This window comes from Ylistrum balloti, unplaced genomic scaffold (assembly GCF_031769215.1).
Source record: "Ylistrum balloti isolate Yb309-2 unplaced genomic scaffold, AGI_CSIRO_Ybal_v1 Utg371248, whole genome shotgun sequence".
In the NCBI taxonomy this organism is placed as follows: Eukaryota; Metazoa; Mollusca; class Bivalvia; order Pectinida; family Pectinidae; genus Ylistrum; species Ylistrum balloti.
The window spans coordinates 346,703-372,341 of NW_026782675.1; the positions used below are offsets into that span (position 1 = coordinate 346,703).

General features: G+C 37.0%; 1 protein-coding gene across 1 annotated transcript; it reads right to left on the bottom strand.

The window, feature by feature from the left end:
* Positions 1-4,561: 4,561 nt before the first annotated feature.
* On the bottom strand, positions 4,562-24,339 carry LOC132561635 (hemocyte protein-glutamine gamma-glutamyltransferase-like). Its single transcript, XM_060226335.1, has 15 exons — positions 24,336-24,339; positions 23,926-24,150; positions 23,195-23,455; positions 22,206-22,324; positions 21,564-21,671; positions 20,510-20,687; positions 18,813-18,951; positions 16,181-16,287; positions 15,833-15,992; positions 11,673-11,794; positions 10,220-10,308; positions 9,694-9,892; positions 8,314-8,474; positions 7,517-7,653; positions 4,562-5,183 (listed from the first exon to the last, which is right to left on the bottom strand). Exons 1-15 carry the CDS (start codon positions 24,337-24,339, stop codon positions 5,030-5,032), a joined length of 2,163 nt encoding a protein of 720 aa, XP_060082318.1. The 3' UTR covers positions 4,562-5,029.
* Between the last annotated feature and the right edge of the window lie 1,300 nt (positions 24,340-25,639).

Below are 25,639 nucleotides of genomic sequence, written 5' to 3' on the forward strand. Positions count from 1 at the left end.
CTGTCGCCAAAACACTTTCGCTGAAATAATTCCATTATTTTACTAATCAGATGAAATTTTACTTTTGTTTGAAAATCAAAAGTGCCAAGGAAGATGTTTTGTCCTTATTTTTTCCAACGAAAATTAATCTTCAAAAATCTCGTCATTTGTTTCTCTTGACAAACAAAAATTAACCTTATAATTCTGAGAATATTGAAAAATGTGTTTATATAAACTAGCTTAAATATTGATACAAATGACAGAATTTATATGTAAATGACTAAATGCACATATTGTGATACCAAAAAAAAAAAAAAAAAAAAAAAATACTTTTCAATATTTTTATCCTGGAACTGTGCACATGTCGGCTTTGTTGGATACTGATTGACTGAAGACATAATAGACTGTTAATTAACCCTAACCAATGTGATATGTACATACATCTGTGATATTATTATAGAGTAGTTATCGATGTTGTAAATATTGTAGACTCATTGTATAGTAAAAAGAACAGACATCAATATATTTTGTTGTTTTCTTATATCTTAAACAAACGTTAAATGACCCAAACGTCCTTATTTCCATTCAAATGATGTACCAACCCATATCAACAGTAAATAAAAAAAATCCTCAGAAATCCTTCCTTAATCTTAACCTGCAATTTAAGTCATTTGCAGTCTGTTTCACGATCTGAACCTTCACATACCTAAATCAATAATATTTGTGCAGTCGACATAATGGACGATCTTTGAAAATAAAATGGATTTTAATATGACGAGAAGACGTTTTCACCAGGGTGGTAACTACTGATACACGTGTTTGGGGGACCTCTCTTCGTTAGTAAGGCTTTTGTTTGTTAAGTATTATTTATTGTCTTTGACTGGAATATATGGCGTATTCTACTTCATCAGAAATACATACCATCTTCGTCAAAAGGCGAGTAAGTAACGTCACGTTCTTAAATAAGAAAAAGGTATAAAACAACGAAACCCACAGGTTTGACCATAAGCACGGGTGATGTTACTGGTTCGATAGTGAGAACGGGTGATGTTACTGGTTCGATAGTGAGAACGGGTGATGTTACTGGTTCGATAGTGAGAACGGGTGATGTTACCGGTTCGATAGTGAGAACGGGTGATGTTACCGGTTCGATAGTGAGAACGGGTGATGTTACCGGTTCGATAGTGAGAACGGGTGATGTTACCGGTTCGATAGTGAGAACGGGTGATGTTACCGGTTCGATAGTGAGAACGGGTGATGTTACTGGTTTGATAGTGAGAACGGGTGATGTTACTGGTTTGATAGTGAGAACGGGTGATGTTACTGGTTTGATAGTGAGAACGGGTGATGTTACCGATTCGATAGTGAGAACGGGTGATGTTACCGGTTCGATAGTGAGAACGGGTGATGTTACTGGTTCGATAGTGAGAACGGGTGATGTTACTGGTTTGATAGTGAGAACGGGTGATGTTACTGGTGATAAAGCTCTAGTCATGCTCCTTTTAATCCTCTCTATATACCTTCATCAGTCAGTGTTTTTTATTGTGTCAAAATGAAAATATCGTCCCTAATTTAATTACTTCTTGTCTTTAACTGTCTTGATTTTAGAAAAAGCAGATAAACACACATCGAACTATGAATTCAACTTATTTGTTTATATGTTGATGGGGTGTTAGATTGATAGATTTCCACTTTGAAGGAATTACAATAACAGATGTATCAGCAAAGGTATTCCGTCTTCTCGAATTAATGTCAGCGATGCTCCCTCCCCCTCCGTAACACACAAACACATACACAAACCAATTGTTAATTACATCTAACCCCGTAGTTTTTATAATTTGTTTAAAGAACCCCGGATACCAGACGTAGTGTCAGCGCATAAACCCACTTGCCCTTGGGGTAAGTGAGGTAAAATACAAAACAAAAACAAATAGATTTAAAAAGTAAGATTTCATTGCGACAAACGAGACATGAGGGTCATACTATTATACAATCCTAGGTAAAGCTCATAAGTAGTAACATATATCATAAGCATGGCGCAATAAAAACACATATCAACCCATCCTTCCCCTCCCCTTTACAAAACACTTCAACCCATCTTACCCCCTCCCCCTTATAAAAAACATCAACCCATCCAACCTTTCCCTTTACAAACACATCAACTCATCTTACCCCCTCTCCCTTATAAAAACATCAACCCATCCTACCCCTCCCCTTTACAAACACATCAACCCATCTTACCCCCTCCCTCTTATAAAAACATCAACCCATCCTACTCCTCCCCTTTACAAACACATCAACCCATCTTACCCCCTCTCCCTTATAAAAACATCAACCCATCCTACCCCTCCCCTTTACAAACACATCAACCCATCTTACCCCCTCTCCCTTATAAAAACATCAACCCATCCTACCCCTCCCCTTTACAAACAAATCAACCCGTCTTACCCCCTCCCCCTTATAAAAAACATCAACCCATCCTACCCCTCCCCTTTACAAACACATCAACCCGTCTTATCCCCTCCCGCTTATAAAAAACATCAACCCATCCTACCCCTCACCTTTACAAACACATCAACCCGTCTTACCCCCTCCCCCTTACAAACAAATCAACCCATCCTACCCCCTCCCCCTAACAAACAAATCAACCCGTCTTAACCCCTCCCCCTTTACAAACACATCAACCCATCTTACCCCCTCCCCCTTAATAAAACATCAACACATCTTAACTCATCCTCCTTTACAAACACATCAACCCATCTTACCCCCTCCCCCTTAAAAACACATCAACATATCTTACCCCCTCCCCCTTACAAACACATCAACACATCTTACCCCCTCCCCATTAAAAACACATCAACACATCTTAACCCCTCCCCTTTACAAACACATCAACCCATCTTACCCCCTTCCCCTTAAAAACACATCAACATATCTTACCCCCTCCCCCTTAAACACATCAACCCATCTTACCCCCCCCCCTTAAAACACATCAACACATCTTACCCCCTCCCCATTAAAAACACATCAACACATCTTAACCCCTCCCCTTTACAAACACATCAACCCATCTTACCCCCTTCCCCTTAAAAACACATCAACATATCTTACCCCCTCCCCCTTAAACACATCAACCCATCTTACCCCCCCCCCTTAAAACACATCAACACATCTTTCCCCCTCCCCTTAAAACACATCAACATATCTTACCCCCTCCCCCTTACAAACACATCAACACATCTCACTCCCTCCCCCTTACAAACACATCAACCCATCTTACCCCTTCCCCCTTACAAACACATCATCCCATCGTACCCCCTCCCCCTTACAAATACATCAACCCGTCTTACCCCCTCCCGCTTATAAAAAAACATCAACCCATCCTACCCCTCACCTTTACAACCACATCAACCCGTCTTACCCCCTCCCCCTTACAAACAAATCAACCCATCCAACCCCCTCCCCCTAACAAACAAATCAACCCGTCTTAACCCCTCCCCCTTTACAAACACATCAACCCATCTTACCCCCTCACCCTTAAAAACACATCAACATATCTTACCCCCTCCCCCTTACAAACACATCAACACATCTTACCCCCTCCCCATTAAAAACACATCAACACATCTTAACCCCTCCCCCTTTACAAACACATCAACCCATCTGACTCCCTCCCCCTTAAAAACACATCAACATATCTTACCCCCTCCCCCTTACAAACACATCAACACATCTTACCCCCTCACCCTTAAAAACACATCAACACATCTTACCCCCTCCCCATTAAAAACACATCAACACATCTTAATCCCTCCCCCTTTACAAACACATCAACCTATCTGACTCCCTCCCCCTAAAAACACATAAAAACACATCAACACATCTTACCCCCTCCCCATTAAAAACACATCAACACATCTTACCCCCCCCCATTAAAAACACATCAACACATACCCCTCCCCTTTACAAACACATCAACCCCCTCCCCCTTAAAACACATCAACATATCTTACCCCCTCCCCCTTACAAACACATCAACACATCTTACTCCCTCCCCCTTACAAACACATTAACCCATTTTACCCCTTCCCCCTTACAAACACATCATCCCATTGTACCCCTCCCCCTTACAAACGCATCAATCTATCTTACACCCTCCTCCTTACAAACACATCAACCCATCTTACCCCTTCCCCCTTCCAAACACATCATCCCATCGTACCCCCTCCCCCTTACAAACACATCAATCTATCTTACCCCCTCCTTACAAACACATCAACCCATCTTACCCCTCCTCCTTACAAACACATCAACCCGCCTAACTTATGGAATCCCCCCTAAAAACAAATAAACCCAACTAACTTCTAGAATCCCCTCTTACAAATAAATCAACCCAACCTAATGTATGTAACCCCCCCCCCCCCCCCCCCCCCCCCCCCCCACCAAATAAATCAACCCGCCTGATATTTATGGAATCCACCCTCCAGATAAATTGGAAGACCCTAATTCTAACTCCTGGAATCTCCTACGATGAAATCAACCCACTCGACTTCTGACATAACGGTAACAAATGAATCAATCCTCCATAAGCAGCCTTTTTTATTAGATTTGTTTGTGTTAGTGTATTGGAGAATTAACAGAATGAGATCACTTTAACATCTGTAAATCTCATGCTTAACAGGTTTTCTACCCTGTCTTCCATCGCCTCCTGTGTCCACGCGTCGTCCCGCCGACGAACGTCAGTGTTCTGGTGACATGTTGTAAATCTACCCTATCATTTGCTTATATGTTCCTCCTCGTCTTTTCCTTCCTGGTATTACAGTTAAGTGTGACCTTCATCGTCCTTATCCAAACTTACATTGTAACATGAGGAACTAACTTTTTGGTCATTAAGTACTGCAGGGTTCGCTTTCAATGTACATTAAATCTTCTAGCAAGGACAAGCCCAGAATTCGAAATATATTTCCGGTAAGCTTAAAATGAATTGCAAGAGTAAAATGCATGGTTCCAGTTCATTGTTATTTTATGGTAAAAACATCAACTGAACATCTCAAAATTGTGTTTCCTCCTTGACCTCTATTTCACAGCAGCCATTGATATCGACAATTTCCATTGAATCAAAGTTGGCGATGATTGTTCTGGTTCCTGGTTTAGATGCAGTCATCTCTACTTCATATCTAAAGGTCTGCTTAGCTCCCACAGGACTGAAACAAGGATAAATATGGACCAAAAAAGAACATACAATGTGTTTTATACAAACTGATGGACGACAAGGTTTTACCAGGAACATCAGCTGTGTAATATACAAACTGATGGACGACAAGGTTTTACCAGGAACATCAGCTGTGTAATATACAAACTGATGGACGACAAGGTTTTACCAGGAACATCAGCTGTGTTATATACAAACTGATGAACGACAAGGTTTTACCAGGAACATAAACTGTGTAATATACAAACTGATGGACGACAAGGTTTTACCAGGAACATCAGCTGTGTAATATACAAACTGATGGACGACAAGGTTTTACCAGACATATAAACTGTGTAATATACAAACTGATGGACGACATGGTTTTACCAGACAAATAAACTGTGTAATATACAAACTGATGGACGACAAGGTTTTACCAGGAACATCAGCTGTGTAATATACAAACTGATGGACGACAAGGTTTTACCAGGAACATCAGCTGTGTAATATACAAACTGATGGACGACAAGGTTTTACCAGGAACATCAGCTGTGTTATATACAAACTGATGGACGACAAGGTTTTACCAGGAACATAAACTGTGTAATATACAAACTGATGGACGACAAGGTTTTACCAGGAACATCAGCTGTGTAATATACAAACTGATGGACGACAAGGTTTTACCAGACATATAAACTGTGTAATATACAAACTGATGGACGACATGGTTTTACCAGACAAATAAACTGTGTAATATACAAACTGATGGACGACAAGGTTTTACCAGGAACATCAGCTGTGTAATATACAAACTGATGGACGACAAGGTTTTACCAGACATATAAACTGTGTAATATACAAACTGATGGACGACAAGGTTTTGCCAGGAACATAAACTGTGTTATATACAAACTGATGGACGACAAGGTTTTACCAGGAACATCAGCTGTGTTATATACAAACTGATGGACGACAAGGTTTTACCAGGAACATAAACTGTGTAATATACAAACTGATGGACGACAAGGTTTTACCAGGAACATCAGCTGTGTAATATACAAACTGATGGACGACAAGGTTTTACCTGACATATAAACTGTGTAATATACAAACTGATGGACAACAAGGTTTTACCAGACATATAAACTGTGTATTATACAAACTGATGGACGACAAGGTTTTACCTGACATATAAACTGTGTAATATACAAACTGATGGACGACAAGGTTTTACCAGACATATAAACTGTGTAATATACAAACTGATGGACAACAAGGTTTTACCAGACATATAAACTGTGTATTATACAAACTGATGGACGACAAGGTTTTACCTGACATATAAACTGTGTAATATACAAACTGATGGACGACAAGGTTTTACCTGACATATAAACTGTGTAATATACAAACTGATGGACGACAAGGTTTTACCAGGAACATAAACTGTGTAATATACAAAATGATGGACGACAAGGTTTTACCAGGAACATCAGCTGTGTAATATACAAACTGATGGACGACAAGGTTTTACCAGGAACATCAGCTGTGTAATATACAAAATGATGGACGACAAGGTTTTACCAGGAACATATGTGTTTATGGCCCTTTTAAAATCTTTCCGTCCTTCTGTTTGTTTCTTGTCGTACATCAGTTTATGTATTACACAGTTTATGTGCATGGAAAGCTTGATAGTCCAGCAGATTATGAATTCAAATTTTGCGCAATTGTGTAATACAAAAAACCTTATGAATACCGTAATATACCTGTAATCCTTGTTCCCAGGTGAAAATCACATTTCTTTTCTAAGTGAATTATGATATTCATCCAAGGGACCATGTTGGTACTCTGATCTGAGTTAATATATCTGAACAATATGTAGCATTTTATAGGTCTAAACGATAATTACCTCACTGTAAAATCACTAGAGATCCTAGGGGGATGCATCATCAAATCTTTATTTGTTCTTTTTAATTGGATGGTTTTCGCTTCTCTTCTCTCGTTTGGATTTGATTTCCAAAATCAAATTAGCACAGCTAGGGGTCATTGGGAAACAACATGTAGACTTTGGGAAAGTTCAATTCAGTACTTTATCCCAAGAAATAGTGATAACGTTCTTTAATAATCTGTATCCAAGATCGCCGCCCTTCCGTCAGTTTGTTTTTCTGATTAGTCGGAAGATGAACAACTAGGGACAAAAGGGGAATATAGAGATGAAAAGATTATCTATCTGATAGCTCTTTAGAAACCACAGACAAAGGGCAATCTGATGATGGTGGGCTAAAAATGTCAATCTTACAGACAACAGAATTAACAGAGATCAAAGGTAAACAGACTTACTTCTGTTTGATGTTTTTAGGTTTCCGCAGGCCTGGTCCTTCGACCTCCAAGTTACAAAGTGTCAGAACAACTGGTAGTGGGTTCTGGAACGTCACTATTACCTTAAATGTGTCTCCAACTTGTACCACGGCAGGCACCTAAACAACATCATGATACATCTTACTACACAGCTGGTACCTAAACAACATCATAACACATCTCATCATACCACACAGCTGGTACCTAAACAACATCATAACACATCTCATCATACTACACAGCTGGTACCTAAACAATATCATAACACATCTCATCATACCACACAGCTGGTACCTAAACAACATCATAACACATCTCATACCACACAGCTGGTACCTAAACAACACCATAACACATCTCATCATACCACACAGCTGGTACCTAAACAACATCATAACACATCTCATCATACCACACAGCTGGTACCTAAACAACATCATAACACATCTCATCATACCACACAGCTGGTACCTAAACAACACCATAACACATCTTATCATACCACACAGCTGGTACCTAAACAACATCATAACACATCTCATAATACAAAGCTGGTACCTAAACAACACCATAACACATCTTATCATACCAACGAACTCATTATGTTTCTATAGTCAGAAAATCACTGACTTTTTATCTTTTTCATGTAAAAGAAGATCATATGAATGTTATCAATGATACCATAACAGACTATTAAAGTGACAAAGCAGCCTTGATACCGTTTAATTTGTAAATAGTAATCTATATCCTGTAAACAGAGCCTTTATGCACAACCTCACCTCAAGGTCCAGGTCAGGTTTGATGAGTCGAAAATCATCATCTTCCGAAGCTGTCTGATTGGTCTCCTTTACTGTACATATACACAAAGTCTTAAAATAGCAGCCTTCCATTGTTTTCTTGTTGTACTCCTCAAAGGTTATACACATCTGTTTAGATGCCTCTGTGGGAAAATGAGGGAATATTTGTAAAACGGATCTGTTGAGCTGTGTTAACAAGGGTCCAAATTCCTCCAAAAGAGAATCATCTTTCGTGAATTTGAACATTTCTTTGCTTTTTTAAAAACCTAATCTTTAACAGAGTTTAAATAATTAATTTCTTGCCTAAAATTTCATTGTTTTTCAATTAAAAATCTCAACATTTCATTCTTTTTAAAAAAGACCTTATTGTTTTTTTATATAAGTTTAATCATGTCCTTTCTTCTAAAAAATACTCATAGATATTTAATCTCTCAACATTAATTCCCTTAATGACTACATCTGTGTATTACAGTCTATGGTTATAGAAAATATTTACTCTCTGCTGGGCTGTGGGTAACATCAATATGTGGTTATAGAGAAGATTTACTCTCTGTTGGGCTGAGGGTAATATCATTCTGTGGTTATACAGAAGACTTACTCTCTGCTGGGCTGAGGGTAATATCAATATGTGGTTATACAGAAGATTTACTCTCTGCTGGGCTGAGGGTAATATCAATATGTGGTTATACAGAAGACGTACTCTCTGCTGGGCTGAGGGTAATATCATTATGTGGCTATACAGAAGACTTACTCTCTGTTGGGCTGAGGGTAATATCAATATGTGGTTATACAGAAGACTTACTCTATGCTGGGCTGAGGGTAATATCAATATGTGGTAATACAGAAGACTTACTCTCTGTTGGGCTGAGGGTAATATCAATATGTGGTTATACAGAAGACGTACTCTCTGCTGGGCTGAGGGTAATATCAATATGTGGTAATACAGAAGACTTACTCTCTGTTGGGCTGAGGGTAATATCAATATGTGGTTATACAGAAGACTTACTCTCTGTTGGGCTGAGGGTAATATCAATATGTGGTTATACAGAAGACTTACTCTATGCTGGGCTGAGGTAATATCAATATGTGGCTATACAGAAGACTTACTCTATGCTGGGCTGAGGGTAATATCAATATGTGGTTATACAGAAGACTTACTCTATGCTGGGCTGAGGGTAATATCAATATGTGGTAATACAGAAGACTTACTCTCTGCTGGGCTGAGGGTAATATCAATATGTGGTTATACAGAAGACTTACTCTCTGTTGGGCTGAGGGTAATATCAATATGTGGTTATACAGAAGACTTACTCTCTGTTGGGCTGAGGGTAATATCAATATGTGGTTATACAGAAGACTTACTCTCTGCTGGGCTGAGGGTAATATCAAGCTTCTCTGATCTCACATCATGAGCCAGTACTCCGGTAGAGTAAAAACTTTGTAGACACCATGTCCCAATTATTGAACGCTTTTCCTTGGATAGGTTCTCAAACTCCACATCAACTGTAATGTCCTCTCCGTAATTACCTTGTTTTTTGTCAACCACTCTCACTGAGACGTCCTGTAATACACAATATTTGATATCTTCTGATGAGGTAATAATTAATAAATACCGATACAAATTTAGTTACAGATGAATACAGGGCACTGTACATTATGTATATGAGCTGACAAATTTTTCCTTGGATATTAGGGTGTATTTATATACATGTTGAATTAGCCGTGAAGAATTAAGAGGGAAACGTGTACAAAATGTTCTTTGATGATATTTAACTGCTGTAGTAGTTAGTGACAAAAACAGATGGACAGAAGGACAAAGTAGTAATTGTAGGGTTAGCTGAGGCTAGATGTGTAGCCCTACAATGTCTAGTACCTAATATAAACTTACATGACTTTCCTCTAGAGGTTGGTCATACAGACCAGCCAAGCATCCTGTCAGGTTAGCGGTGTATACTGCAGCTCTCTCTGCTCCAGTACCTTTATTCAAAGATAGAACTTTATAGAACCACAACATAACACAAATAAAGGCAATTAAATCACCTACTCAATTCTAGATGCCATATGACCTTGAACACATTTGAATTATTTTTATGTTTAAAGGTCACACAGGTGTAAAAGAGCTATGGTGACATCGTAAAAGGCTAAATCCTGTCTTCAAGAGGTTGTCTCAACTGAGATGCTTTGATGTGTAGTTAGAGTAACTTCAACAGTCTTTAAAGTTACTTGTGTTAATACCCTTTTCAAATTGTGGTTTGCTGTATCTATTTAATCATCTCATATTGGAATGAAATAAATTTACATTTAACTTAAGTATGTCTTTAATATATTTGGTGCACTATTGAAACAGCATTGTACAAGTCTAGTTCTGAAATACAGGTATTTAGGGGAAATCCACAATGTGTCTACATCTGTAATACAAGTAATTCCATAATGAGATGGTTGTATATAAATATATGCTGTGATGGTTATATATAGATATACACTGTGATGATTATAAATAGATATAAGAATATTCAGGTTTATGTAACAGCTCATATTTGGCTGACAGTAGCAAAATAAGTTCCATACGAGGTAAGACAATCACACTACAAATTGAGTTTTACTGGTTACGTCATTGTAAACAACAACAATTAGTACGTAATACACAACAATAACGAATCATCAACACAAATATAAGAATATTGTGACTATCTACATATACTGTTGCAAATTGTTTGTTTTGTCCAGTCAAAAACATATTACAAACAGAGTGAATTGGACTGTCCATTTGTACCTTGGTATTTGTGACAACATTTACCTACCATCCCAGATATACCTTGACTCAGATTTCACTGTATCTTTTATAACATGACATAAACATATATCTTCACCTATGACCTAAATTTAACAAAGAAAATGTTACAAAATAAAGTAATAATGCGTTATCACTTCAACATTACTATACACTGACTCATCTGACCTTTGACATGTAACATTACATGACTTAGATACTTAAAACACATACAGTCTAATGAAAAATTCTATGCATTCTAAACAAGTAAGAAATAAGTTATATCAAGAAATTTGGAGATGGTACTCAATTTCCATTTGGTGTTTCATCAATTATATTGAGCATTAACTGGGAAAGGCATGATTTATGAACTGGAAATATACTGATATTTTCATTTCATTTTACAAATATTCCAGCATTTCAAAATGTTGAAAATGATGAAGTGAATACCTGCGTTTCTAGATGTGTCTTACAACTGACACTGACAAGGATAAATATATTGATAACCAAATTATGAATAGTGACATTTCCAGATTGAAAGAGAAAACCTTTTGATGTATGATAGAGTTACCTTCTGTGTACTTGTATTGGCTAGTGATGTCATCCCAGCGACTGTCCCTACATGGGGACTGTAAGGAGGAACTGAAGCTCTCCATGGCCTTAGGTCTCAAGGTACTTATATACTGACCAACACTGCAAACAAAACAAAAGCTAAATATTAAATAAGATCCCACTGAATGAAAAATAAGGACATAATAAATGTAAAATAAGGAAACACTGAATGTAAAATAACGTTACACTGAATGTAAAATAAGGTCACACTGAATGTAAAGTAATGTCACACTAAATGTAAAATAAGGGAACACTGAATGAAAATAAGGTCACACTTAATGTAAAATAAGGTCATACTGAATGTAAAATAACGTTACACTGAATGTAAAGTAAGGTCACACTAAATGTAAAATAAGGTCACACTGAATGTAAAATAAGGTCACACTGAATGTAAAGTAATGTCACACTAAATGTAAAATAAGGGAACACTGAATGAAAATAAGGTCACACTTAATGTAAAATAAGGTCATACTGAATGTAAAATAAGGTCACACTGAATGTAAAGTAAGGTCACACTAAATGTAAAATAAGGGAACACTGAATGAAAATAAGGTCACACTTAATGTAAAATAAGGTCATACTGAATGTAAAATAACGTTACACTGAATGTAAAGTAAGGTCACACTAAATGTAAAATAAGGTCACACTGAAGGAAAAATAAGGTCACACTGAATGTAAATTAAGGACACACTGAATGTAAACTAAGGACACACTAAATGAAAAATAAGGGAACACTGAATGAAAAATAAGGTCACACTGAATGTAAAATAAGGTCACATTGAATGTAAAGTAAGGTCACACTGAATGTAAAATAAGGTCACACTGAATGTAAAATAAGGTCACACTGAATGTAAAATAAGGTCACACTGAATGTAAAATAAGGTCACATTGAATGTAAAATAAGGTAACACTGAATGTAAAATAAGGTCACATTGAATGTAAAGTAAGGTCACACTGAATGTAAAATAAGGTAACACTGAATGTAAAATAAGGTCACATTGAATGTAAAATAAGGTCACACTGAATGTAAAATAAGGTCACACTGAATGTAAAGTAAGGTCACACTGAATGTAAAGTAAGGTCACACTGAATGTAAAGTAAGGTCACACTGAATGAAAAATAAGGTAACACTGGATGAAAAATAAAGTCACACTGAATGTAAAATAAGGTCACATTGAATGTAAAATAAGGTCACACTGAATGTAAAATAAGGTCACACTGAATGTAAAATAAGGTCACACTGAATGTAAAATAAGGTCACATTGAATGTAAAATAAGGTCACACTGAATGTAAAATAAGGTCACACTGAATGTAAAGTAAGGTCACACTGAATGTAAAATATTGTCACAATGAATGTAAAATAAGGTCACACTAAATGTAAAATAAGTTCACAATGAATGTAAAATAAGGTCACACTAAATGTAAAATAAGTTCACAATGAATGTAAAGTAAGGTCACACTGAATGTAAAATAAGTTCACAATGAATGTAATATAAGGTCACACTAAATGTAAAATAAGTTCACAATGAATGTAATATAAGGTCACACTAAATGTAAAATAAGTTCACAATGAATGTAAAATAAGGTCACACTAAATGTAAAATAAGTTCACAATGAATGTAAAATAAGGTCACACTAAATGTAAAATAAGTTCACAATGAATGTAAAATAAGGTCACACTAAATGTAAAATAAGTTTACAATGAATGTAAAATAAGGTCACACTAAATGTAAAATAAGTTCACAATGAATGTAAAATAAGGTCACACTGAAAGTAAAATAAGGTAACACTGAATATAAAATATTGTGACACTGAATGAAAAATAAGGTCACACTGAATGGATAAAAGGTCACACTTAATGTAAAATAAGGTCACATTGAATGTAAAATCAAGTAACACTGAATATAAAATAACATCACACTGAATGAAAAATAACGTCATACTGAATGTAAAATAAGTTCACAATGAATGTAAAATAAGGTCACACTGAATGTAAAACAACGTCACACTGAATATAAAAAGGGCACAAATGAATATAAAATAAGGTCACACTGAATGTAAAATAATGTTACACTGAATGTTGGATGATATCACACTGAATGTAGAATATGGTTACACTGAATGCCTGAAAATATCATGCTTAATACTTGTGTTATAAACATAAAAAGGCACTTCAAGCCGAGACAATTCCTTATTGATTTGTAATAGGCAAACATTTTTTATATTTGAGAATAAAGCATATATTTGATGCACCTAAGCCTTGATATAAGGTTCCACATAATCTCATTATGATTGGCCTAGTATGTTTTTTTCTTCTATAATGTTTACAGAAAAGGTAATGTTAACAATGAGTTAATTTAACATTGACCTTCGACTTATGACCTTTACACTTCATACAGGTCCAAGCCAGGTGTAAGAAACAATTCAGTGATTGTATTTATCTTTAACTGATGTGACCTTGTCCCTGCATCTCGACCTACAGCGTGATGGGGACCTGGTATATAATGTCAGAAACTAAGGTTTTGTCCTCATTAAAATCAGTGAAGCATTTGTTACCTGATTCTTCCAGACAAAATGGTATAAAGCTGCTGAGAACATAACCTTTGGCATCAACATTTTACTTTATGACAGAGACAGTTCAGTGAAGTATCATGAAAGGATTGGGCAGTTTATTCAGACTATTGTAGACACGACTGTATGACATGTGGATAACATACATAACCATACATTTTGTGGTTATGGCCTTGACCTTTGACCCAGACCCTGGCACTATGTAAATATAGCGCTTGCTGCAATGAACAAAATTAGTGAAACATTCTTTTACTGGAATGTTCTATTGCAAATTATTACAATTTGTGCATCTATGTAAAGATGTATCTATCAAGACAAACATTACGGAGCCAGCACTATTACAATCACCATCAGATGGAGGATTACTGTTAGTGTTATCATCTCATCATTTCTTGAGAAGTACTGGAAGGATATTCTCAAACTTAAGATGTGGGTTCCTCTCTGTCCCTACTGGTGCCCATTTGATTTTGAGATTGATCAATGCAGTGACACAAACAGACATACAGGTAGCCATCTTGGATTTTGAAAAATTGGTGTTTTGCCCTCGCTATTTCTTGAGAAGTACTAAAAGGACATTTTTCAAATTAAAGATGTTAGTTCCCCTGTCCATTATGGTACCCATTCATTTTTAAGGTGCAATCTGTGAAACCAATTGGCCAATAGGGAACCATCTTGGATTTTGACCATTGAAGTTTGTGGTTATTGCTTGCTCAAGATTTTTTGTTATCTGAAGTTTAATATTGCTATTATTTGAAGTATACTCTAGAAGATATTTCTCAAACTTAATGTGTTTGTTCCCCATGGTCTTTCATTGTACCAGACAGTTGATCATCTTCATTTTGCTGAAATGAGCTGAAATATGTTATAAAGATATCTCTGAAACTTAACTACTAAGTTCCCAATGGTCTTGAGTTGTTCTCATTTACCTAGGTAGTTCTGTGTTGAAGTATACTAAATGGCTGACCAGAGACTGGACTTTGACAGCTGAAGTTAGTAACTGTCAGCTAGTTCTTATACCAGGCCCCACTTGTTTAAAATATCTCAACTTGAGATTTCCTCAAGCCCAGATTTTCCTCAGCTAATATCTCCTTGATAATATCTTGTATGAAAATTCCTCAAGGAATTTCAGGACATCCTAGCCGATGCCTTCCTCCTGTTCATTGAGAAAATTTCATACAAGCCGTTTTTGAGGAGATATCAGCTGAGGAAAATCTCGACTTGAAATCTCAAGTTGAGATGTTTTATACAAGTGGGGCCTGATTTCATATATGGTATTTCAAGGTTACCAAATGATTACAAGGAGAGCAAGAGAGAAAAGAAAAGATCAGTCTTGCAGAGGACAAATAAAAACCATTCAATGGTGGGAATCAAAATTCCTCTGGGGCATAAGTTCTTGAATGATGGAAGCCAATTGTCCCCATGATATAAAGATTTAATGGTGGGAGCCATTGGTCTTTGGTCTTTTTGACACAAATAATGATTTTTTTGGTCTGTTAACTAAAACTGTATGCAACATTAAAACCTGAAAATTTTAAATGAAAAATTACCCTTGACTTTTGACTTTGATTTTCTTCATTGTGCCATCAACCCTTTGCCAGTATACTTTGTCAGCATTTACTTCTGCGAATATAAATTGTCCATCATAGGGAACATTTACATTCCCGTTCTTAATGGCCATGAGAGGGCAGGGTCCACAGCGATACAGTCCTGTAATAGAAACACTATATGATAATCTTCTGGTTCAATCAGTGTCTACAAATTGTAAACTCATTTTTGGTGGCTAGTCTATCTAATGTTAAATATCTTAATTATTCTAGTGAATCAGGCAGAGGTAAATAGTGAAAAAATTGTATTCTGCTGAATGTAACAACTAGCTGGACTATTAAGTAAAATACCTTGACTGGTTTCCTGTGGAGTAGCATCACATGCCTGCCAGCCTCCGTATTCCTGGTTCGTAATATCAGGACGTGCCATCCACACATCATTCCACACATGAAAGTTCCTGTTGGGAGAAAACATTTTGTTTTTCAACTCTTTTCTATGAAGTCATTTTATCATTAATAATGCTATTAACATCTAAGTAGGTTTAGTGTTTTTGGTATAAATTATCTCCCTTTTAGGTTCAGTTAGGCCTATTGGTTTAGTGTTTGTGATACTAATTATCTCCCCTGTAGGTTCAGTTAGGCCTATTGGTTTAGTGTTTGTGATACTAATTATCTCCCCTGTAGGTTAAGGTTGGCTTATTGGTTTAGTGTTTGTGGTTCTAATTATCTCAAATGTAGTTTAAGTAAGGCCTATTGTTTTAGTGTTTGTATAACTAATTATCTCCCCTGTATGGTCAGTTAGGCCTATTGGTTTAGTGTTTGTGGTACTAATTATCTCCCCTGTAAGTTCAGTTAGGCCTATTGGTTTAGTGATTGTGGTACTAATTATCTCCCCTGTAGGGTCAGTTAGGCCTATTGGTTTAGTGTTTGTGGTACTAATTATCTCCCCTCTAGGTTCAGGTTGGCCTATAGTTTTAGTGTTCGTGGTACTAATGATCTCCCCTGTAGGGTCAGTTAGGCCTATTGGTTTAGTGTTTGTGGTACTTATTATCTCCCCTGTAGGTTCAGGTTGGCCTATTGTTTTAGTGTTCGTGGTACTAATCATCTCCCCTGTAGGGTCAGTTAGGCCTGTTGGTTTAGTGTTTGTGGTACTTATTATCTCCCCTGTAGGTTAAGGTTGGTCTATTGGTTTAGTGTTTTTATTACTTATTATTTCCCCTGTCAGTTCAGTTAGGCCTATTGGTTTAGTGTTTGTGGTACTAATTATCTCCCCTCTAGGTTTAGGTTGGCCAATTGGTTTAGTGTTTTTATTACTTATTATCTCCCCTGTCAGTTCAGTTAGGCCTATTGGTTTAGTGTTTGTGGTACTAATTATCTCCCCTCTAGGTTTAGGTTGGCCAATTGGTTTAGTGTTTGTATTACTAATTATCTCCCCGGAAGGTTCAGTTAGGCCTATTGGTTTAGTGTTTGTGGTACTAATTATCTCCCCTCTAGGTTTAGGTTGGCCAATTGGTTTAGTGTTTGTATTACTAATTATCTCCCCGGAAGGTTCAGTTAGGCCTATTGGTTTAGTGTTTGTGGTACTAATTATCTCCCCTCTAGGTTTAGGTTGGCCTATTGGTTTAGTGTTTGTATTACTAATTATCTCCCCGGAAGGTTCAGTTAGGCCTATTGGTTTAGTGTTTGTGGTACTAATTATCTCCCCTCTAGGTTTAGGTTGGCCAATTTTTTTAATGTTCGTGGTACTAATGATCTCCCCTGTAGGGTCAGTTAGGCCTATTGGTTTAGTGTTTGTGGTACTTATTATCTCCCCTGTAGGTTCAGGTTGGCCTATTGGTTTAGTGTTTGTGGTACAATTATCTCCGCTGTAGGTTAAGGTTGGCCTATTGGTTAAGTGTTTGTGATACTAATTATCTCCCCTGTAGGTTCAGTCATGCCTATTGGTTTAGTGTTTGTGGTACTAATGATCTCCCCTGTAGGGTCAGTTAGGCCTATTGGTTTAGTGTTTGTGGTACTTATTATCTCCCCTGTAGGTTCAGGTTGGCCTATTGTTTTAGTGTTCGTGGTACTAATGATCTCCCCTGTAGGGTCAGTTAGGCCTGTTGGTTTAGTGTTTGTGGTACTTATTATCTCCCCTGTAGGTTCAGTCATGCCTATTGGTTTAGTGTTTGTGGTACTAATTATCTCCCCTGTAGATTCAGGTTGGCCTATTGGTTTAGTGTTTGTGGTACTTATTATCTCCCCTGTAGGTTCAGGTTGGTCTATTGGTTTAGTGTTTGTATTACTAATTATCTCCCTTGTAGGGTCAGTTAGGCCTATTGGTTTAGTGTTTGTGGTACTTATTATCTCCCCTGTAGGTTCAGGTTGGTCTATTGGTTTAGTGTTTGTATTACTAATTATCTCCCTTGTAGGGTCAGTTAGGCCTGTTGGTTTAGTGTTTGTGGTACTAATTATCTCCCCGGAAGGTTCAGTTAGGCCTATTGGTTTAGTGTTTGTGGTACTTATTATCTCCCCTGTAGGTTCAGGTTAGTCTATTGGTTTAGTGTTTTTATTACTTATTATCTCCCCTGTCAGTTCAGTTAGGCCTATTGGTTTAGTGTTTGTGGTACTAATTATCTCCCCTCTAGGTTTAGGTTGGCCAATTGGTTTAGTGTTTGTATTACTAATTATCTCCCCGGAAGGTTCAGTTAGGCCTATTGTTTTAGTGTTTGTGATACTAATTATCTCCCCTGTAGGTTCAGTCATGCCTATTGGTTTAGTGTTTGTGGTACAATTATCTCCGCTGTAGGTTAAGGTTGGCCTATTGGTTTAATGTTTGTGATCCTAATTATCTCCCCTGTAGGTTCAGGTTGGCCTATATTAGGTGAAGTGTTAATGGTATTGATTACTTTCGTTTAGGTTCAGGAAGGCCTGATGGTTTTGAAGTTTCTGGGTACCATCATTGCATTAACTCAGTTTTTATATAAGGTAATGTGTGATATACCAGACTGAGTCCATGTTGTATTCTTTCATAGGGTTTCCTTCCTCATCAAAGTGGTAGTCAATAGAGATTGAGACATCAGTATCATGAGCTGAGGCAAAGTTGGTAATACTTCGTGTGGGTATGCCTAGGGCTCGACAACCTAAAGCACATGATGATCAAGTATTGTAAAGAAGGATTGATAAAATATCAGTAGAAAATGCTGCTAAATCGATACATGTCTCCGATAGTTATTTCAATTGTAATTCTTTATACATAATGTTTATTGATGTATAGAAATAAAAGATATGTAGTTATACGCTTAATATCAGGCATCATTTGTCTGAATGAACTATGGTAAAAATAGCTCTGTTTCCTGTTTCACCATTTGACATTAAGAAATGTTTTGTTTTTATTGCTTCCTGCTGTTACAGATTATCCTTCAACATTTTACTGTTACAACCAAATCTTAATGTTTATACACACCAATTCACTAAAGGTTTACTTTATCTGAAACCACTGACTGTAAAGCAACAGACATGAAATATCGGGTACAGAATATCAATCATAACAGCTTCCGAGTAGTGTTTTTATGTTTATTATCAACCGTCTACCGGTTTCGCCCTCTCTGGACTTCATCAGGATGACAGTATTACAATTTTTAGGCCCAAAGTACTATGATTCTGGTACCCTATTCCATGACTACTCTACAATCACATTGTGACGTATTATCACGCGATAACTCACATACGTATTACCCCTCTTGATGAAGAGAAAAAAGTAAACATTCTTGCTCACAATGTACCTGGTTGCTACAAATTTTCCTTATTCTAAGTGTTTGGGAAAACGGGATGCTCTTTTTCTGGTGTGCCGGGTGACAGCTATTGTAATGTAAATATAGAACACGTTTGGAGGTTTATTGAAGTTTGGTTCCATGACTACCACCAGGGAATCTGTAAATAGTGGTATCAAGGAAGTTTACCACTGTGTGGTTGACCTCAAACGTAGGCTTAATGGATTGGTGGTACTGGTTCATTGCCTCATGGAAGTGTACAGTTTCTCGGGCTGTCTCGGAACCAAACTGTACAATAAAACTACGAACGCGTTTCTATATTTACATTACAATAGCTGTCACCTCCCACACTAGAAAAGTAAAGGAACCTAGCACGCAATCTACCTAGTACGAACGGTGTTGGCTCTACTACGTAAATCCTTAAAAAGAAATAGATAGAAATGAGAGATCCCCAAGATATTCCAGCACCCTCCATTTCAATATCTCTATTGGCTTTCTGTAGATATGATCCAAAATGGCTACCTGTCATTCAGTTTGTTTTCCTGATCAGTCTCCGAAATAAAAGGAAACAGCAAGGGACCAAAGGAAACTCTAATACAAAAATTGAGAAAAAATAATCATATCCTTCTCAAGAATAATTGATTACACATTTCTATTGCCATAATCCAAGATGGTTTTCAGATAGATCCATGAAATTCTGTTGAAAAATAACAAAAACCCATTGTCAAAATACAAAATGGCCACGTCTCAAAAGGTAAAGGCACAACTAGGAAACAAAGGGAAACATATCGTTAAGATATGAAAAAGATCCCCCCATTACTTCTAAAGAAATAATGACAGCAAGAATTGTTTAAGGACTGGTGATGATCAGCACCCCAGATGATAACTACATCAGATGATGGGTTAAAACACCTTATCAGTTACTCACAGGTGGTCATTACAGCAGAGAAAACCCAACACTGTCCATATTTCACAGGTAGCTTTGTCTTATAGTATTCGTCCAAGATGGCCACACTTCCTGTCCAGGATGTTGGCTTTTTCCCTCCCTCATAGTCACCTGACCAGTTACCTGTCACAACACCGTTGTCATCGTCTGATGAGTTTACCTGCACATAAAATAACACTCAACATACTGATGATATCAAATAACAAGGACATAGTCATCAAGATCCCCCCGCCCATGGTCATTTGTAAAATATATACATTTGAAGAGAGCAACATGGAAAACTGGACAAAAAAATCAGTCAATCAGGTCAGAGCAGCCTCATTAAATATGCACAAAATTCACCGATAATCAGACTTGAACAATGGGTTACAGTAACAAGTCTACAGAGCAAGTCTCATCATAATTCATTTGTTCCTTCAAAAAATAACGCATGGAAAGCATTCAAGTTAGAGTGCCAAAACATATCAGCCAATCAGGTCACAATAGTCTCCTAAAATATGCATAGAATTTGCCGATTATCGAACATGATCAAGGAATTAAAGTAGTCAATCCAGAAAGTTTCCTTAAAATCCTAGCATTCCTTCATAAGATAATGTGTAGAAAGATTTCCCAAAGAGCGATTAAAGAAATCAGCCAATCAGGTCACAGTAGTCTCATTAATTATGTGAAGTATTAATCAAACTTGGGCAAAGGATTAAGTTAACAACCAAGTGTCATCAGAATCCTACCAGTCTTTCAAAAGATATCCGAGTGTGATAAAGATATCAGCCAATCAGGTCACAGCGGCATCATTATATACACGCGGAATTTGCTGTTAATCGAACTTTGGCAATTGATTAAGGTAACAAGTGTATCAACCAAGTGTCATCAAAACCTTTCAAGGGATATAATGTGGAAAGTAGTCTCCGGACAAATAGAAGGCTGGATGGAACCAGTTTGAACTTCGTTGGAGGGGATGGGAGTGGGGTTAAAATTATCTAAATACAATGTACTAGATATAGTTGTAGTATATACAGTATACATCAATGTCACTTACCAGAGCAGTTAACTTGCGAACAACCTGGACAGCGTCTCCTCTCAATGTTGCTGGAAATCTGTTCTTGTCCAAAAGGTCAAGGACACAGTCCAACACGGGGTTCTCAAACTACAACAAACAAACAAATCCCATATGGCTTATATCGCTCAACTGGATTTGATTTGCTGAAATTACTTTATCTAGACTGAAGGAGTAGGAAGTTAAATGATTTATCTCTATTTCTCCATTGGGCCCCACCCCTCTGCCCCAGGTAGCCAGCCAAAATATTTATACAATTATGTCCTTCATCAAGCATGCCTCAGACACAATAGGGACAGAATCCAGACATTCCAACAGGAAAAAAAGGATTTTAAAGAGTTTGCTCCATATGGCTTATCTCTCAGGCCTAAGGAGAATAACTGCTTATGAGATATAACAATTGAAGACAGCTTCGCCTAAAATGCTTCAGACAAAATTTGGACAAAATAAAGTCAGGACAGGCAAGATTTTAAAGAATTCTTTGGCCTTTGGTATAACTTTCACTGAAAACTTATTTGAATTAAACACAACTTTGAGATCAACATGCTGTCAAAAAATCCCTACAAAAACACTAAAATTTTGCCATAAAACTTGACATCTGTAGAACATTCACACCCAACATACCTGTCCAAAAATCCAAGGTCGACCATAGATTCTCTTCGTGTTCCCAACAAAGACTTTTCCGGTATCATTCAAGACATACTCATCAAGTTGTTTGTCATCATCAAGGAAAACCTGGTCATCTACGTCAATATCAATTTAATGTTGATAACTATTACAGATACAGAGATCTTACAGACATATTTATCACCCAGTACACAAACAGGTATATACCCTTATACCAGGTAATTAACATACAGACAGGTACATACCTTTATACCAGGTAATTAACATACAGACAGGTACATACCTTTATACCAGGTAATTAACAGTACAGACAGGTACATACCTTTATACCAGGTAATTAACATACAGACAGGTACATACCTTTACACCAGGTAATAAACATACAGACAGGTACATACCTTTATACCAGGTAATAAACATACAGACAGGTACATACCTTTATACCAGGTAATTAACAGTACAGACAGGTACATACCTTTATACCAGGTAATTAACATACAGACAGGTACATACCTTTATACCAGGTAATTAACATACAGACAGGTACATACCTTTATACCAGGTAATTAACATACAGACAGGTACATACCTTTATACCAGGTAATTAACATACAGACAGGTACATACCTTTATACCAGGTAATTAACAGTACAGACAGGTACATACCTTTACACCAGGTAATTAACAGTACAGACAGGTACATACCTTTATACCAGGTAATTAACATACAGACAGGTACATACCTTTATACCAGGTAATTAACAGTACAGACAGTTACATAACTTTATACCAGGTAATTAACAGTACAGACAGGTACATACCTTTACACCAGGTAATTAACAGGTAATTAACAGTACAGACAGGTACATACCTTTACACCAGGTAATTAACAGTACAGACAGGTACATACCTTTATACCTGGTAATTAACATACAGACAGGTACATACCTTTATACCAGGTAATTAACATACAGACAGGTACATACCTTTACACCAAGGATTAAACAGTATGTAGATATGTGGTGTGTGGCTGTAGATTTTCGAAAGTGGGCGTGTTTCCCCTGTCTTCTGTACAGATCTAACCTTGACCTTCCAGCGCCCAACTGAACAGGATGGGGGAGTTGTCACCTCTAGGTAAAGGTCATTGCTGGAGCATTTAATTAACTTAGCCCCCCATTGCTTAGGACGGTCAGCATCGGATAAGATCATCTCCACTAGTGTTCCCTTCGTGGGCAGTGGCTGGTCACCTATTGTTTAACAAATACAAGATTAATATGCAAAATGACGAGGCTATACTTATTACAGTACAACCCCCTTTTGGTGATATTTTCATATTTAAAGAGAAGGTGTCATTATATGATAGATTAACAAACTTATTGGGATATCTTTATATATAAAGTGACGTTTTCATACTTATCACAGATTAACAAACCTATTGGGATATCTTTATATATAAAGTGACGTTTTTATACTTTACAGTTTAACTTATTTTTGATATCTGATATTATGATATTCCATCCATCATGAAGGTTTCGCTCTGTACCAAATCTTCTGTATATGTAATGAGTAAAAAATGCTGATTTGGATGTTACCATTACCACTAATGTAATATCTTCTTCAATACACACAATTTGTGTCTGTCTCACTTGCTTATTCTTTAGGTACAAGTATGCATACCCTTTAATTAAAAAATCCGCTAATTCAGGCCATATCATACCTGTCTGAAAGATCAGTTTTAACTCATCTTTTTCGGGGTCATAAGGCCTGTCACAGGTAATGGTCATCTGAAATGGTTGACCCCTTCGGACAATAAGGAACGCATCCTTTCCTCGGTGCTGGTCAGTGAGTTCATACAGGAGAGTGTGATGAGTAAAGGTATCATCATACACATTAAACTTGACCGCAGTTATGTCAATCAGATCTTTAACCTCCTCAGGCAAGTCTGAAACAGAATAACACCACCATACACATTAAACTTGACCGCAGTTATGTCAATCAGATCTTTAACCTCCTCAGGCAAGTCTGAAACAGAATAATACCATCATACACATTAAACTTGACCGCAGTTATGTCAATCAGATCTTTAACCTCCTCAGGCAAGTCTGAAACAGAATAACACCATCATACACATTAAACTTGACCGCAGTTATGTCAATCAGATCTTTAACCTCCTCAGGCAAGTCTGAAACAGAATAACACCATCATACACATTAAACTTGACCGCAGTTATGTCATTGAGATCTTTAACCTCCTCAGGCAAGTCTGAAACAGAATAACACCATCATACACGTTAAACTTGACCGCAGTTATGTCATTCAGATCTTTAACCTCCTCAGGCAAGTCTGAAACAGAATAACACCATCATACACATTAAACTTGACCGCAGTTATGTTAATCAGATCCTTTTTTGATTTAAATATATTTATTTTGTCAAATAAGTACAAATGGGATTTAAGCATAAGTTTGCTAACTTAAATTAAGCCCTAACCCCAAAAAATAGAACAATACACATATTTAGAAGATGGCATGTTACATACATGCATATCTATATATACAAGGGAGAGAGAGAGAGAGAGAGAGAGAGAGAGAGAGAGAGAGAGAGAGAGAGAGAGAGAGAGAGAGGGGGGGGGAGGGGAGGGACAGACAGAGAAGGGGGGGATTAAAAACATACATAGCTACTTTTTAACATATACAAATATACATACTTATACTTAGAATGAGGACAGTCCCCCTCCGACACCGACGGTAGAAGTTGACACTACACACTTTTCAAAAACTTTCGACTTATCTATTGTTCATCACATCCCATGCTTTGATTTGCGTTCTCCTTTTCACTCCGTTCGTCCTTGGAAATACGTTTCTCTTGTGCCGTTGACATCGGCAGGATCGTTACTTAATACAAAATTTAGACTTTTATACTTAACTAAAACAGTTTTCAACTTAACTTGAGAGAGAGAATGTGGCAATATAGATATAGAAGAAGGGGAATAATCAGGACAGAAAGGGAGTGCAAGTAAAACAATGTTCAGAATCTCTTAGTTTCTACAATAAATTGTTGTGTTTTTGTTGCTATTAACACGCTTTCTTGAACGGATAATTCAGTATTATCATGTAGTAAAAAGCTGCAGGTTAAGTGGAATAAAATGATTTAGTTCGCGGTAGAGAGTAATTCTCTGACCTGCATAATTATTGCAGACAAAGAAGAAGTGAAATGTATCTTCATTGGATGTCCACAGTGACAGTGACGAAAATCTATTAAATTGGCATGGAATAAGTGCTCGTGTAGTGTACTAGAGTTAGTTCTCAGTCTGGTATATAAGATGTTACTTTTTCGGTCACCAATTAGATAATACATAGGGATTTGTACTATATTTTCCCTGCGAAGATTACTTTTAAAAACTGTTTATGACACACTGTGTCTAATAACGAGA